We start from the raw sequence: 16494 nt of genomic DNA on the forward strand, positions 1-16494 counted from the left end.
AAATTCTATGTTGATTTAGAGTCTAAAGACAAGATGGTAAACAAATTCCTCCACGTGAAAGGTTCCAAGTCCAAACCTTGATTTTTGAACAAAGAAAATTTGTAGCTACTTAAGTCGATTTTCATGACAAATTAAATGTTAAAATCCGTTGGATTGAAACTGAAACGGTCAGCAATCAGTACATTTGACTGCTTTATAGCTGTTAATTTAGAAAATGTTTAAACTTGGTCAATTCTTTACTTGATTAACTCATTGAATTCAAACTGGTAAAACCGGTAACTATTTGAATATAAAATTACGTATGAAATTAATGCATTAGCTTCCTTCATGCCTCAGTTACAGCTCCGCAACCTGCACTTACTCTTTCACTTAATTTATCGTATCCCAAAAAGATCAACTGTTTATATAAACAAATCCAAGACACAGTTTATTATTGCTGCCAAGTAGCACTTGCCGGTCCTTTCTGGTTGTATTTGTACATAGACTAAATAACTTTTTCCCACCCAAGGTTTGCCTTAATCACTCTTCCACCCAAAAAGTTTTAAAATATCACTTTCTCACCCAAAGTTTATATTCCGTTAATACCCAGTATACATTTCATTTTCTTAGCTGGTGTTCGGAAAGTTACCAAGAGCCAAGGTAAGAGAAAATTTGTAGAGTAGAAGCCTGGTGGATCAAATGATGGTGACTCATAACTTTGCAATGATTGACAATCGATGAGAAATTATGTGTCAGAATGAGAGGGTTTTTGTAGAGAGAAGACTGGACGTTCAAATGACGGTGATGGAGAGAATTTTTGCCTCCTGAATCGGTCGGAGTTGGCTTTGGGTAGTAACGAAATATAAACTTTGGTTGGGAAAATGGTATTTTGAAACTTTTTAGGTAGAAAAGTGTCATTAAGGCAAACCGTGGTGGGAAAAAGTGGCTTACTCTTGTATATATCCTCTCAGATAAGCTAAAGAATTTTATATGAAAGGTTTTAAGGGATTAATTCAATACATGAGATGAACTTATAATTCAATTATTGATTTCTGATAACAACCCCACTGCTTATTTTTGAAACTTAATAACCAGTTAAACACTCTAAATAATTTTGTTTAGAGGAAAATATATACAAAATTATGTCATCTTATCATAACCTTGACTAACTCTAATTATATTATCTCACATTATTACTCGAAAATCACGCCTCTAAGATTGCTCAAAGTCTTGTTAAAGACTGTAAATCTTTGAATAGATGATATATTTATGTCATTTAATTATCAATACAAAATTATGAATTTTATTTCATTGCAAAGACTTCATGGAACGTCATCAAGCACACTTCACACTCAAATTTAGAACATAACAAAACTTGGACAATATTTTTTGCGAATAACTATGTATAAGTTGTATGATTGATTTGTGTTTTTGTACAATAACTGAACTGTAAAATTATCTCAAAGATCATCACTTCAAAAAGGCCTCTTCAGGTCCTTGAAATCCATGGAATCAATACACTCCAATCTATCCCTATAAAGATTCAACAGCTTCAGCAATTCAGTCACTTTCTCCTTCGTTTTCTCGCCACAACCCAATTGCAAAAGCAACAAGAGTTTCTGAAAAGCCCCCACTTGAAGCGTCTCCGCAAGGGCGAATTTCTCCTCCCTCTTCTCATTCATGCACAGCTTCCATAAGATGGAGACCGAGGCCTCCGTCGCCATATCCGAAATACGCAGTATTTTCTTCACTATAACCGGCACTGTTAAGGCATGATTGTAGGCCTCTTCTCTTCCATTTTCGAAGCTGAGAATTCCATCGAGAACACATAGCGCCTTTTCGCATAAGCTTCTTTGAGCGTCCAGGAGAATTTCTAGGAGTACTGAGACTAGCCCACTATCAACAAGTTTCGATACGATTTTCTCATTTGTAGTAGAAAATGTGACCATGTGATGGATGACGATCAATGAGGCTTTTGTGGAAGTCGGGCAAATGGGCTCTTGGATCAGCTTGAATAATGCTTCCATGACGCCTTCGATTTCTAATAATACGTTTACTTTTCTTTGCTCCGAAGAAACGATCTGTTTCAGCACAAAAACGGCGTTTCTTCTCCGGGATAAATCCCCGCTCTTGAGAAACCAAACAATGCAATGCAGAGATGAAGATGATCCCAAATGAGACACTGCCTCTCCGTCGAGTGGAAACACTAACGTTAAAGCTGACAATATTTCCTCCAAAATGGGAACGTTTTCTTCGAAACATGTTTTCGAAAACCCTTCAAACGCTGCTGATAAAACACTTCCCGTCCCATTCCCGGCAATGCACCTCTTATTTCGTTCACTCTCCTTCACCAAAGTCTTGATCTTCATCACCAAATCTCTACACTTAACTTGATCCTCCTTTTTACTCGCCATTGTAATCTTTGAAAGAATCTCAGAAACCTCCATGGAACTCACGGGAATTCTCGGCGTGGGGATTCTCTCAATGCCGTGAGACCGATTCTCAACGCACCAATCCTGAATCATTTTCCTTATGGTATGATTCGGTATCGCCTCAAGACTCGTTAAAACCTGATTAGTAATGGGGCACGTAACGTTACCGGTCTCAATCCACTTCTCAATGTTCTCGCGATCATACGTGATCCCAGTCGATAACGTGACCGGATCTTTCATCAAGTCCAGCGATATCGGACAACGGAAATGATTTGGTGTCGTAAGCTCCATCTCGGAGCCCTCTCCACCGAGCAGCTCCTTGGCCGCCCGCCGTGCAGCCCTACGCCTTTTCCATGTAGAAATCATGATCATAAGCAAAGTTAGAAAAAGATATATGTGTTATGCTAAGAATATATGATTCAAGGTATGTTTTAAGATGAGAAGATGGTTTTGTTTTGCGTTTGTGAATTGTGTTCTTTGTTTTTGAAGATGGGAAGATGGGAATATATATATATATATATATATATATGTGTGTGTGTGTACGCGGCTGGGGTTGTGTTCAACATTCAAAGGTGGATTAAATATTTGAATAAAATAAAGAAGAAGATGAAAGTTTGACCGTTGAAAGTTTGAAATGGTAAAATGAAAGGTCAAGGTGGGTGAGGTGGGTTTTATTTAGAATGAATCAAAGTTTTGAAACGGGGCATCAACGCACAGGTCGGTGGACTGGCTGACCTTAACTTAATACGACAGCCACAACTTGCTTCTCTTACGTATTTTGCTTAATTACGCACTAGTCCACTTAATTTCCAATGGAAAATGATAGAGCCACCGAAGGCTGCATATCGAATTTGTACGTTGAATGATGTAACAAAATATTGACTGTTGATTAATATTAACTGATAATGAATGAACGGTTATGATTTTGTCACGTCATTCGGTACACAAATTCGATGCACAACCATTAATAACTGTAGAATTACTCATTTCCAATTACCAAGAGAGAGAGAGAGAGAGAGAGGGGTATTTTAGGAAAAAAATATAATTATCTTTATTAAAATTTTAATATTAATTTTACTATAATCATATTTAAATATAATTGAATTCATCATTATTAAGTTGAAATAATATTTTACCGATGAATTTAATTGTATTTAAGCATAGGCTTAACAAAACCAATATCAAGAAATCCTAATTATAGAATTACTGTGTAGTATATATGAGTCAAGCTATTGTTGATTTATGGTAATCCAATGACTTAGAAATTGCTTAATTGACATAAAAATATAATTAACTCTAATTTTTAATCCAAAGCCATTGAACTATCATAAATCAATGGTTATGGATTTCTATCACAAATTTGTGTTAGAATAACCTAACTCATTATATATATTTATAGAGAGGGAGGGGTAATTTATGAAAAATTATATAATTATTCTATTGAAAAATTTATTAAATTTTTATCGTTTTATAAGTGAATCGTAATATATTTGATATACAAGAAGATTTATTAAACTTTTTCTCATTTTCTTACCATTTTAAGATTTGCATGGAAGAAAAGAGTTATTTTAACCCCAAGGGGTTGTCCTAACATCAAGAAGGTTTGCTTCCTTCATTGACTTTCTAGGTTCAAACTACCTTGGGGTCACCTACCACATTTATGAGTATGGGCTTATCTTTAACCATTGGATTTATTAGGGGCCGTTCAATGGACTCTAAGGATTAATTAAGATGCATGTAAGTTGACTCAGACACCTTGATCATTAAAAAAAAAAAAAAAAAGCCTTGGACTATTGGGTTTGTAGGGTGTTTAATGAGTCCCGAGATTAATTAAGATATGCGTAAGTTGGTTCTAACACCCTAATCATTAAAAAAAGAAAAAGAAAAAAGAGTTAGTTTTGAGTAGAAAAAGCATACCAAATCATTTTTATATATGTTTTATGATATACATAAACACTTAAAAAATTACCCATCCGAAATAGGCCTAAAAAATGTTCAACTTTTGAAAGTGATAGTATGTGTAGTCGTTTATTTGAAGGAATATTGTATTTAATATAATAGTTGTTCATAATTTCACATTTATACCATACGCGTAGCAAACGCGCACCCGGGCCACCGTTTTGGCGGGTATGATGATGGTCCAAGTGTTAAAAACGTGTCTAGAGTGTTTGTGTTTTACAAGAAAACCCATACGTTGAGTTTGCAATGAACCATAATTGCATTTCCCCACACGTAAAATTAATCTCTCTACGTAAAGTATGCACATTTCCTTCATTTAAAATGATGACCAGACCAGGATCGCTCTTATCTGGGTAAAGAATTCAATTTAGTTTTGTACTGCTATAACTATTTGAGGTCAATAAATAAACATTAGTGTAAAGTTGAAGGAGAAATTAAAGAGAAGTTGAGCAACTCTTGCTATAACTTCAAAATAGTGAAAACCGCCTGATAACGTCAGTAAGAAAAAAAAAACAAGTGACGATAATTAAAGGTAAGGGACACAGTCACACAGCAGAGTTGTTCGTTTTAGACCATTTTTGAAAAAAAGAAAGAGGGAAATGTAGACATTAATAAAATCAAGCCAAGATGAGCATGAAGATTTGAGACTATTTATAATAAAAAAATGCCCAGGACTCGTAAAATTTTAAAAAGATAGTAATGTGGTGTCAAAATGGTATTGGGTATCTAGAAAAGGTGAATATTATGTAATTAAAATAAGATTGAAAATTCAACCTCTCCTGCTAGCCATGACTTTTACTAGAATACTATTACTCACACTGTATGCTGCTTTATATTTAGTACTCTTCCAAAGAGGAACATGGAAAGATTTATTCTTATATATAGACCATGGTTGGTGGCTCGGTGCCTACCAATTTTGAGTCCAAACATTATTTTAAAATCCTCCAATTTGGTGGATCAATAACGGGAGATCAAGTCACAACTAAAACTTCATATTTTTTACTCTTAAAATGGGCTGTGATTGTGTGTGTTAACTTAAGATATAAAAAATATTGCTCTTTTGATAATAAATCTAATTGTGGGGGAGATTCTGAAGTCATAAACACAATTTCTGAATTGGGCCAAGAGTTTGCAAGTTTTGAAATATTCCACTATTCATTGGCTCTGGGTCCATTAAGGCCTTTCTAAGGTCTCAATCAAATTTGGGCCTAGTGCTCAAGAATGAATAAGATTTCGATTTTGTATAAAACTCTGATGTGCTAAACCATGCAAATAATCAAGACCTCTAGCAACATCCATGGCAATGCCTAGCCTTTGACTCCATTGAAGTGGTTTCAATCCTCCCTCTTTCCAATTGAATGGATGCTCAATGAGGCTTCCCTGTGGCATGTATTCATAGACAAGAAGCCTCGCATTTCCATCAAGAAGTGCCACCAAATGACAATGTCTAACCTTGGTAAGAACTTCAATTTCAGACTTTTAAACTATGTCAATCCTTGCTCGCTTACCGCACCAGGTTTCATCCTTTTTACAGTCATTTTCGTCCCATCAAGCAATTCGCCTTTGTAAGCAGTTCCGAAGCCACCTCTTCCCAATATGTTTTTCTCACTGAAATTATTAGTCACATTTCTCAAAAATTTCCAGTACTTCAAATTCTTTCGTTTTCTGATATAGACAGTAACTCCTACTACGACAATAAACATGATATGTTTAAATCGAACTCAATCCTAACTAGTTCTACTATCAAACTCACCAACACACACAACACACGAATCAAACAGAAAAGAAAAACCAAGAACACAAAGATTTTTACCGTAGTTCACTTATTTTAATGGAATAAGCTACATCCACGTTGAGCTTCAAGTAATTTAGGGTTCATTGTACTATAAGGATCAAGATCGTATAACTTACAAACCAATCAATACAAGAATACCCAAGGGTATACTTGGTTCATTATTCTGATACTTTTTAGAATAATATTTTGAAAAAAGTAAAATTGGGTGGTTATTATGATGTAGGATTTAAAAATTAACAAAAATACCCCCTAGGTTTGTTTATTTACTAAACACCTCTATAATAAAATATTAAAAATTAACAAAAACAGCCACCCATTAAATACTGATAGCCGGCCACCATTGCCAGAGAGTGGCCGCAGTCGTTGTATCGGTGCATGACTGGCTGGATCTAGCTGGTCGTACGCCGATATGGCATTTTTCGGTCAGATCTACGGCTAGATTTGGCTGCATTTGGTCGTCAACGATGACCAAAGATATGGCTGTCGTTGACGACTGGCTACGGCCAAAGATCTGGGTGGCCAGATCTTTGGCCGTAGATCTGGTCTTTTTCGGCGCACTATTGGCCAGATCCAGCCGTCAGTGCGCCATTATACCAGATTCCGGTCGGCTTCTGACGGTGGTGGGCGAAATTTGGGTTGTTGGGGTGTTTTTGTCAATTTCTAAAAAAAATTTTGGAGGGTGTTTAGTTAAATTAACAAATCTAGGGGGTTTAAAAAAAATTAAATAATATAGAATAATATTTTGAGAATAAGGAAATAAATGTGTATTTTGGAAAGAATAGAGAATAGAGTAGTGAAAAATTGTATACCAAAGGGGTCCCAAATCTCTCACTTACACAATATACCCTCAAATCAACTTGTAATCGCAAACTCAAGAGGATACCTATACACAATATCTCTACCCGAAGAAGAGCCCTATTCTTCTACCTACAATTTACAACAATTGTGACCTGATTACAAGATCTGAGAAGGAACCCTAGAAACTGAAGAACCCTAACAAAGCCTAATATCACGAGAGAGGAAGAGTGTTATTCTATTGTGCAGATCTCCAAATATGCTACCTTATATAGTTTGACTTGTTGGACTGCTGAAAGCCGTTGGATAATGCAGGAATAATGGAAGAGATTACTTACTTAAGTGAATTCCAAAACGGCAGCGTATAGACAGTAGCAAAGCGGCATCGCTCTAAAGCTTCACTTAATAAAACACACCACAAATAGCTCCAATTGCAGAAGCCAAAAGCATTCTATTACTTGAATTCTAACTCTTATTATCAGAAGAACTTTTCCAAGGTAAAGCACTCATAGGAGGAGTTAAACAAAAATCTCTTACAATATCAGGATTCCCATTAGAGTTAACAATCACATATGGCCTAAAATTTGGCACTTTACCAGAAAGATGATTATTCGATACATCTACTAGACAAGATTAGGCAGAGCTGTGAGCTCATTCGGAATTGTGCTGGTAAGTGAATAGTTCGACAGAATTAATTGTTTCAGCGATGTAAGCATAGAAAACTTCAAGAGATTGTACCTGAAAGCTCCAAATTTGGAAATTAACTGCTGTAATATTTCCTTTATTATCACATGAGATGCCTTTCCATATGGACGATATCTTCGATATCAAATGAGATGTCTTTGGGCAAACTTCCTAGTCATACTGATCTTTCCAGGTCTCTACAAACACCAGTGGATAACCCATAGACTCCACAATGGACAACAAAATAGTAACCCGTGTCACAGGAGACACCAGGGGCATCTAAGCAAAAATTGTTGAACCCAAATTTTATATCAGAATGAACTTTAGGATTATCAAATTCTGGAACTGGACCTTGAAGCAAATTACCACCCAGATAAAGATCAGTATGACTAGGAAGTTTGCTCAAAGACAATGGAACAATACCCGTTAAGTGATTATTTGTCAAGCTCAATATCTTCAAACCACTCAGCCGCATAAGTCTAGTAAAGTTCCTGTCAAATTATTAAAATCAAGCCAAACTTGAGTAAAAGAAGTGAAGTTTTTTAAGAAATCAATTGATCCATTGAGCTTGGAGACACCGGCTTGGCCATCCAATGGAATTTATCCTTGGAGATAGTTCATAGACAAATCCAGGTGTGTTAAACGAGGAAATGTTTGTCCTCCGAGAAAGTCCGGAATAGTCCCTGTAATAGTAGCCAATTTTGCGGAAAAACTCTTCAAACCAGAGGCATCTTTCAAACTTTCAGGAATCTCCAAATGAAAGATGAATGGATTAACATCAAAACTTATAGATTGTAAAGATGTTACTCCTGTAAAGAAATCAGGGGGCAAATATGGAAAAAATTGCTGTTGAATTGCAGAACTTCAAGAAAACTCAAACCAGCAAGACTTGGGTTCGGCCCTTTGAGAAGGTTGTTTGAGACGTCAAGAACAAACAATGAAGAGAGATTCTTGAGGTCTGGAGGAAGGTTTCCTGTTAGATTTTTGTTGCTGATTTGGATCCCGGTGAGCCGGTTATTCAAGCATGTAATGTGAGGCCATTTGCACGGGTCGGAGCCAGACCACCCCAAGGAGTCCGAGTTTTTAATGCTGGCTTTTAGTGCTTCCATGGATAAGGCGTCTGGGGTGGACTGGTTGTGAAGTTTAACAGCGAAAGATAGGAAGCAGAGTAGGAGAGAGATAACTACATAGTTCTTCTTCATTTTCTGGGGAAAATTTATTAGTTAGAAAAAAAAAGAAAAAAAAAAAAAGAATCCAAATTTCTTAAAAGGTAAACAGTTGGAAAACTCAAGAGGAATAGCTTTATTATTCTTTTAAGAAAATTGATATTCGGCTGTAATCTCTGAATCCAAGAAATCCATGGTGTTCCATGATTCTGAATACTGGCTGCTTACATGCATAATTGTATTTGAGCTGCTTAGCAATCTTATAAAAGACAACCTCTGGCATTTGGAGGAAATTACAATGCTAGACAAATTTTACTGCTAACACTTCTCTCTCTGTAAGTTTTTACTTGAATAAATAAATAATTTGATTAATTGTTAATAAAAAGTAATTTCATAAAAGATATCATCCTGCATATCCGAGGGTTTTCCATTTCATCATACAACACCCTTTAATTAAAATAGTGAGCACAATATACAATGAAGGGCCGGGCCGGCCACTCCTTGTAGCCTTAGCTATGTTATGAACAGTTAATGTACATATATTTTTTAAGTGAGAACCAAAGACTAGTGATTAACTAAATGTAAAAATTAAAGTTGATACGAATCTTCCACTTTACTTTAAAGATCAGCACGTTTGTAACTTATCAATCTCGATTCCATATATGTCATTATAAACCGGTACTGTTGGCCTCCACGACTCGACTAGAGATGAGAGAACATTGACAACATGATTCATGTCAGGCCTCTGGTGAGGCTCACTTGTGCAGCAGGTGTCAGCCAGCTCAGCTACTTTGCTTACACTAGCAACGGTTTCCTCGTCTAGCTCAATAGTTTGGTCAATGGCCTCCCGAAATGTGTCCTTGTTACTATGCATTCTGCGAAACCATGGGACAAGGTGCACAGTCTCCTCAGAATTGATTGCATGAACGGCTTTCTTACCTGTGATTAGCTCCATTAACATTACTCCAAAGCTAAACACGTCAACCTTTGTTGTCACTCGTCCAGTTACTGCCAATTCAGATGTAAACATTCATGGCAATTTCTTGATATAATATGGAAATTCAAGATTAGAAAATTTAAATTTTACTTACCTATATACTCTGGAGCAATATACCCAAAAGTTCCCACTAGTCTTGTCTCAACTGAATGTTTTCCTTTTCCTGGAACAAGGCAAGCCAATCCGAAATCTGCAATCTTCGCCTGCATATCATCTCCAAGTAGAATGTTGGATGGTTTAAGATCTCTATGTATAAAACTTTGATTTGCTAAACCATGTAGATATTCAAGACCTCTAGCAACATCCAAGGCGATGCTTAGCCTTCTGCTCCACTCAAGCGGTCTCTGTCTCTTTTCTTTCCAATTGAAAAGATGCCGGCTAAGGCTCCCCTGAGACATGTATTCATAAGCAAGAAGCCTTTCATTTCCATCCAGGCAATAACCAAGAAGTGCCACCAAATGGCAATGCCGAACTTTAGTAAGAACTTCAATTTCAGACTTGAATTCTTTGAATCCCTGCTCATATCCAGGTTTCATCTTTTTAATGGCGATTTTCGTCCCATCCAGAAATTCACCTTTGTAAACAGTCCCAAAACCACCTCTTCCCAATATGTTTCTGTCACTGAAATTATTAGTCACATTCCTCAAAATTTTCCAGCCTTTTGAATGCTTTGGTTTTCTGGTGTAGACAATAACACCTAATCCCACAATAAAGACACCACAAACAGCTCCAATTACAGAACCCACAATCATTCTAATATTTGTATTCTTACCTCTTTTACCAGTGGAACCTATACCGCCCCCATTACTACTGGGAGATTCACTAGGTGGAGTACTAAAAGTTGGTTTTCCTGGAGGACTCAAACTATTATTTCCTGGCTTCCTGCAATATCAGGGTTCCCATCAGTGTTAACTTTTACATTTGTTCTGAAATTAGGTACTTTACCTGAAAGACAATTATTTGACACATCTAACTTGACAAGATGAGGCAAATTTGTGAGCTCATGTGGTATGGTGCCTGTAAGTGCATTGTTGGAAAGAGTCAATTGCTTCAACCATTTAAGCTGAGAAAAACTTCTAGAAATTGTACCTGAAAGCCCCAAATTTGTGAACTTAATACCAGTAATATTTCCTTCAACATTACATGAGATCCCTTTCCATTTTTGATAGGGATCACAGGGATCATTTCCTGTCCAGCTCTGTGCAAATACTAGTGGATACCTCATAGACTCTGCGATCGACAACAAAATAGTAACCCGATTATCACAAGAAACTCCAGGAGTATATGAGCAAAAACTGTTCGATCCTATATCAGAATCAACCTTGGAATCATTAATGATGCTCGAAGCTGGACCTTGGAGTAAATTACCATTCAAATAGATAGCTGCAAGCTTTGGAAGGTGATCCAGAGACAGATTAACGATACCTGTGAAATGATTACTATCCAGCCTGACTTGAGTCAAAGAAGTCATGTTTTGTATCACTTCCAGTGATCCAGTGAGGTTTGGCTCACTCATAAGGCCGCTGAACCAAAGGGTCTGAATTGAAGACGAGGCGAAACTCGCGGGAATTCGTCCTTGGAGATTGTTAGAAGACAAATCCAAATGTCTCATTTGTGGAAATGTATCTCCCCCGAGAAAATCTGGAATAAAACCGGAAATGCTAGCCATATTTGCAGAAAAACTCTGCAAATTTTGGGCGTCTTTCAAACTTTCAGGTATCTCCCAAGGAGAGATTAATATATTACAATCAAAAGATATAGATTTTAAAGAGGTTAATCCATAAAAGAAATCGGAGTGCATATATGTGAAAATATTGGTGCTAAAGTCCACATGTTGAAGAGAACTTAACCCAGCGAGGCTTGGAATGGGCCCTAAGAGGAAGTTGCGGGCCACCTCCAGCACAGTCAAAGAAGAGAGATGCTTGAGGTCTGGAGGAAGTTTTTTATTTCTCAGGTTTTGCTCGCTGATTTGGATCTTGGTCACCCGGTTATTCCGGCATGTAATGAGACGCCATTTGCACGGATCAGGGTCCGACCATCCCAATGATTTTGGGTTTCCTAGGCTGGCTCTCAGTGCTTCCATGGGTAAGGCATCTGGGCTAGACTGAGAGTGAACCGTAAGAATGAAGGAAAGCAGAAAAGTTGAAAGAGAGAAGAGACTGAAAGAAGGCAGAAAGTTTTGTTTCATTTTCTCGGGAAAATTGATAGTGAGTTTAAAAGAAAAGAACCGGAAGCGCTTAGAACGAAAACAGTTGAAGATATGGACTGAATTATCTTATACTTTGAAAAAGCTTCATTTATTTGATTCTGGGTTGGGCATCACCTCCGAATTCAAGGTGTAGTATTTATTCTGAACTTAGCAACTTTCCAGCTGCAAAAAGTTATTTTAGCCGCTCAGGAATCTGCTAAGAAACAAGACGGCATTTAGTAGAGGTTATCACAATGATGAAATTTCTTGGTAACATAATGTTGTCGACCTTGTTAAAAATCCTTCATTGTTTATTCCTTCAACAAATGGAAGAAGCAGTTATATATCCTTCTCTCTTGCATATAGACGTCTCCACTTCTTTTTTCTTTCTTTAAATCCACATTTTAATCCTGGCATTATGAGTTAAATTTCAAAAGAAATGGTCTATCAGAGATTGCAAAAGATTGTCTCATTTTAGTAAAAGCAACAACTCCTATTAACTACCATCAGAAAGTTTTTTTCCCTACAATGGATGTTTGTACAACCACCAATTATAGGGCGAGTGTACTTCACTCGAGCTGACATAGAACTTTATAATTGGATGCTTGAAAATCTATTGAGTAGATTTCAGTTAAAAAAAAAAAAAAACATTGTTAAGATCTGCAAGATAAAATTGTTATATGATGGTTATAACGTTAGGTTTTTGCAGCAAAGACATGAGTAAGTCTGAGCTGTTTTTGCGAGACAAAGGTAAACTTTTATATTCTATGGGGGCATTAGGGTTCATCACTGTTAAGGTTAATTCCATATATATCATCATAAACTAGTTCTACAGGCCTCCACACCTCAACTAGAGATGAGAGTACATTCACTACATGATTCATGTCAGGCCTTTGGGAAGGTTCTCCGGTGCAGCAGTGGTCAGCTAGCTCTGCCGCTTTGCTCACACCTGCAAGAGTTTCCTCGTCTACCCCAAATGTTTCATAAATGGCCGTACGAAATGTATCCTTGTTAGTATGCATTCTGCGAAACCATGGGATAAGGTGCACCATATCCTCAGGAAGAGTTGCATCAATGGCTTTCTTACCTGTAATTAACTCCATTAAGATTACTCTGAAGCTAAACACATCAACCTTCGTAGTAACACGTCCAGTCACTGCCAAGAAGAAACAATCACATATTATAACATATTACTTTTACACAATTATGGCATGCTACATAGCAAAATAATGTTTACCTATACACTCTGGAGCAATATAACCCAAAGTTCCGACTAGTCTGGTTTCAATTGAATGTTTTCCTTTATGTGGAACGAGGCGAGCCAATCCAAAATCTGCAATCTTAGCGTGCATGTCATCTCCAAGAAGAATGTTGGATGGTTTAAGATCTCTATGTATAAAACTTTGATTTGCTAAACCATGTAGATATTCAAGACCTCTAGCAACATACAGGGCGATTCTCAGCCTTTGACTCCATTCAAGTGGTTTCAGCCCTTCCTCTTTCCAATTGAACAGATGCCTGCTCAGGCTCCCCTGGGACATGTATTCATAAAGAAGGAGCCCCTCATTTCCTTCAAGGCAATAACCAAGAAGTGCCACCAAATGACAATGGCGAACCTTGGTAAGAACTTCAATCTCAGACTTAAACTCTTTCAATCCCTGTTCATTTACGGCTCCAGCCTTTTTTACTGCAATTTTCGATCCATCAGGCAGTTCACCTTCGTAAACAGTACCCAAACCACCTCTTCCCAATATCTTTCTGTCACTGAAATTATTAGTTGCAAATCTCAAAAGTTTCCAGTACCTGGAATGCTTTCCTTTTCTGACATACATGAACACGCCTAATCCAATAATAATAATCAGACCACAAACAGCAACAATTACGTAACCCAAATTGTAACTAGCATTTGAATTTCTGTCAAAGTCATCAGTGCTAGGAGGTATCCTAGGTAAACTCAAATGAGGTGCTTCCGCAGGACTGACTTTTGTGTAATTTTGCACATCAGGGTTCCCAGTAGTTTCAACACTTACAGATGGTCTAAAATTTGGCACTTTACCATAAAGATGGTTGTTTGATACATCTAACCTTAGAAGATTAGGCAGAGTTGTTAGCGTAGACATAAAAATCTACCTGTATGGAAATGGGGACTGATCCCGTGAGGTTGAGGTTATTAGCGATCTGCTGCACCTGCACACGTAAGGAAACAAACGTGAAGCGACGGAAAACACCAGGGTGGTGTTTGCCGTAGGCACTCTGACGCTCAAGTCAGCAAGACTGAATGAGGCTAATTTAGTGAAGGTTAGGGAGAAGAAAGGTTACCGGGAGTCTAGTTGGGGATTGTGACTACGGCTGTAATGCGAAGTTCTCAAGAGTAGGAACTTCAGGGTCTGAAGGTGTAATGTTTATGTCCCCTGTGAGAGGGTTGACCTCTGTTTAAATAGTGAATACATGATCTCCGAGTCTTGGTAGGACTGGGAGTCCTTGGGATGGTAGTCTTCTCCAAAGGTGTAGCCTTTGGCGCCCTTATCTCAGCAAGAAAGGGAGTTCGAATGTGCCCCGAGTACGGACCTTGGAGGGGTTAGGTTAGTAATTGACTTCGTCAGCAGAGTTCAAGTGGGAATGTACTTCGTAGGCGACTGTGGGCTCCGAGTTGATCGTGAGCCCAATAGGTGTTCAAGGATTAGGAGGCTTGGGTCTAAACGGTGAGAAGATGAGAAAGTATACTGAATGGGCCTCATCTGCAAACTCTGATTTGGGCTCCATCGGAGTTGGGCCCAAGCTTCCAGCTTAGATGAATGTGTCTTTGTCTTTGGGCCTATTTAGGCCAACGACATTTTTTGACTCTAACAATTAGCTCATTAGGTATAGTACCGGAAAGTGAATTTTCCGAAAGAATCGTTGTTTTCAACGATTTAAGCATAGAAAAATTCGAAGAAATTGTACCTGACAATCCCAAATTATGGAAATTAACAGTCGTAATGTTGTTACCGTCACATGCGATTCCCTTCCACTGTTGAGAGTTACTGCAAGGTCATTTGCTACCCAGCTCTGTGCAAACACCACTGGATAATCCATAGACCCCACAATTGATAACAAAACATTAACCCGACTATCACAAGCAACACCTGGATCATCTAAGCAAAAACTGTTAAACCCATCTCCTATATCCGAATCAACTTTAGACTTATCGAACTCCGGAGTCGGACCTTGAAGAAAATTATTACTCAAATAAACAGTAGAAAGCTTAGGAAGGTTAACCAGAGAGAAAGGAACAATACCTGTTAACTGATTACCTTTCAAGTCCAAATATTCCAAACTATTTAGCCTGGAAAAATCTGGCAAAGGACCTGTAAAATTATTGGCATAAAGCGAAACTAGTGTTAAAGAAGTCATGTTTTGTAACACTGCAACTGATCCGTTGAGCTTCGAGATACTGTTTTGATCACTCAACACAAGAGTTTCAATTGAAGATTTAGCAAAACTAGATGGAATTGATCCCTCTAGATTGTTCATGGCCAAACGCAAAACCTTTAAAACAGGAAATGTATCTCTCCCAAAGAAGTCCGGAATAGTACCCCAGATATTAGCCACATCTGCAGTAAAAATCTGCAAAGCCGTGGCATCTTTTATACTTTCAGGTATCTCCCAAGAAGAAATGTATGGATTATAATCCAAACTTATAGATCGTAAAGAGGTTAAACCTGTAAAGAAATCGGAGTGTATGTATGAGAAAAGATTGTTGTTCAAGTGCACTATTAGAAGAGAAGTTAGCCCGGCAAGACTCGGGATCGGCCCTTTCAGTTGGTTATAAGCCACCTCCAGCACGATCAACGAAGAGAGGTTCTTTAGATCTACAGGAAGGCTTCCTGTCAGATTATGGGAGCTGATTTGGATCTTGGTAACCCGGCTATTCCAGCACGTAATGTATTTCCATTTACACGGGTCTGGGTCGAACCATCCCAGGTTTTCCGGGTTTCCTAGGCTAGCTTTCAGTGCTTTCATGGATAATGCATCTGGGCTGGACTGGGAGTGAACTTGGAGAGTGGAAGAAAGGAGACAGAGCAGTAGGAGAAGGGAAATACCCAGATGGCTTGTATTCATTTTTCTCGGGAAAATTGGAAGTGTTCTGTAAAAATTATGAAGTTTTTTAAGAATTAAATTTAGTTATTTTGGGATTGGCTCATTTAATCTCCAAATTCAAGGTGTTCCAGCCTTCCAGGATTCTCACTTAGCCAGTAAGCTACAGAAAAGTTGATATTGCCGCTTAGGAAAAAAAACAAGAAGTTTAGAGTTAATGTTTGACAGTTTGAGGGAGGAAATTACAATGCTGAGACAAAATTTTATAGTCCTACCCAATTTAATTTCTCGTTGACAGTGTACAATCCCAACAATTTAATTGGCTATAAGACTGAAATATTTGTGTCTTAACGCTAACGGTAAGGTTAAGTGGCGGATCCATCAAATTAAATTGTGTTCAGAGTACTAACATGTACTTATTG

General features: G+C 37.7%; 4 protein-coding genes and 1 pseudogene across 4 annotated transcripts; all 5 read right to left on the minus strand.

Moving 5' to 3' along the window:
• Positions 1 to 1381: 1381 nt before the first annotated feature.
• On the minus strand, positions 1382 to 2897 carry LOC116133557 (U-box domain-containing protein 21-like). Its single transcript, XM_031419248.1, has one exon. It carries the CDS (start codon positions 2781 to 2783, stop codon positions 1455 to 1457), a length of 1329 nt encoding a protein of 442 aa, XP_031275108.1. The 5' UTR covers positions 2784 to 2897; the 3' UTR covers positions 1382 to 1454.
• A 2688-nt stretch (positions 2898 to 5585) lies between these two features.
• LOC116133538 (receptor-like kinase TMK3) lies at positions 5586 to 6073 on the minus strand. Its single transcript, XM_031419228.1, has 2 exons — positions 5879 to 6073; positions 5586 to 5822 (listed from the first exon to the last, which is right to left on the minus strand). The coding sequence occupies exons 1-2, from the start codon at positions 6071 to 6073 to the stop codon at positions 5586 to 5588; spliced, it is 432 nt and encodes a 143-aa protein (XP_031275088.1).
• Positions 6074 to 7425: 1352 nt separating this feature from the next.
• On the minus strand, positions 7426 to 8753 carry LOC116133539 (annotated as a pseudogene).
• Positions 8754 to 9435: 682 nt separating this feature from the next.
• On the minus strand, positions 9436 to 11995 carry LOC116133540 (receptor-like kinase TMK3). The gene is given in 3 exon segments (XM_031419230.1): positions 9436 to 9818; positions 9902 to 10688; positions 10691 to 11995. Coding segments are annotated over 3 exon segments (2475 nt in total).
• Positions 11996 to 12771: 776 nt separating this feature from the next.
• On the minus strand, positions 12772 to 16096 carry LOC116133541 (receptor protein kinase TMK1-like). The gene is given in 4 exon segments (XM_031419231.1): positions 12772 to 13151; positions 13233 to 14121; positions 14844 to 15028; positions 15031 to 16096. Coding segments are annotated over 4 exon segments (2520 nt in total).
• Positions 16097 to 16494: the final 398 nt, after the last annotated feature.

Source organism: Pistacia vera, unplaced genomic scaffold (genome assembly GCF_008641045.1).
Source record: "Pistacia vera cultivar Batoury unplaced genomic scaffold, PisVer_v2 Contig270, whole genome shotgun sequence".
In the NCBI taxonomy this organism is placed as follows: Eukaryota; Viridiplantae; Streptophyta; class Magnoliopsida; order Sapindales; family Anacardiaceae; genus Pistacia; species Pistacia vera.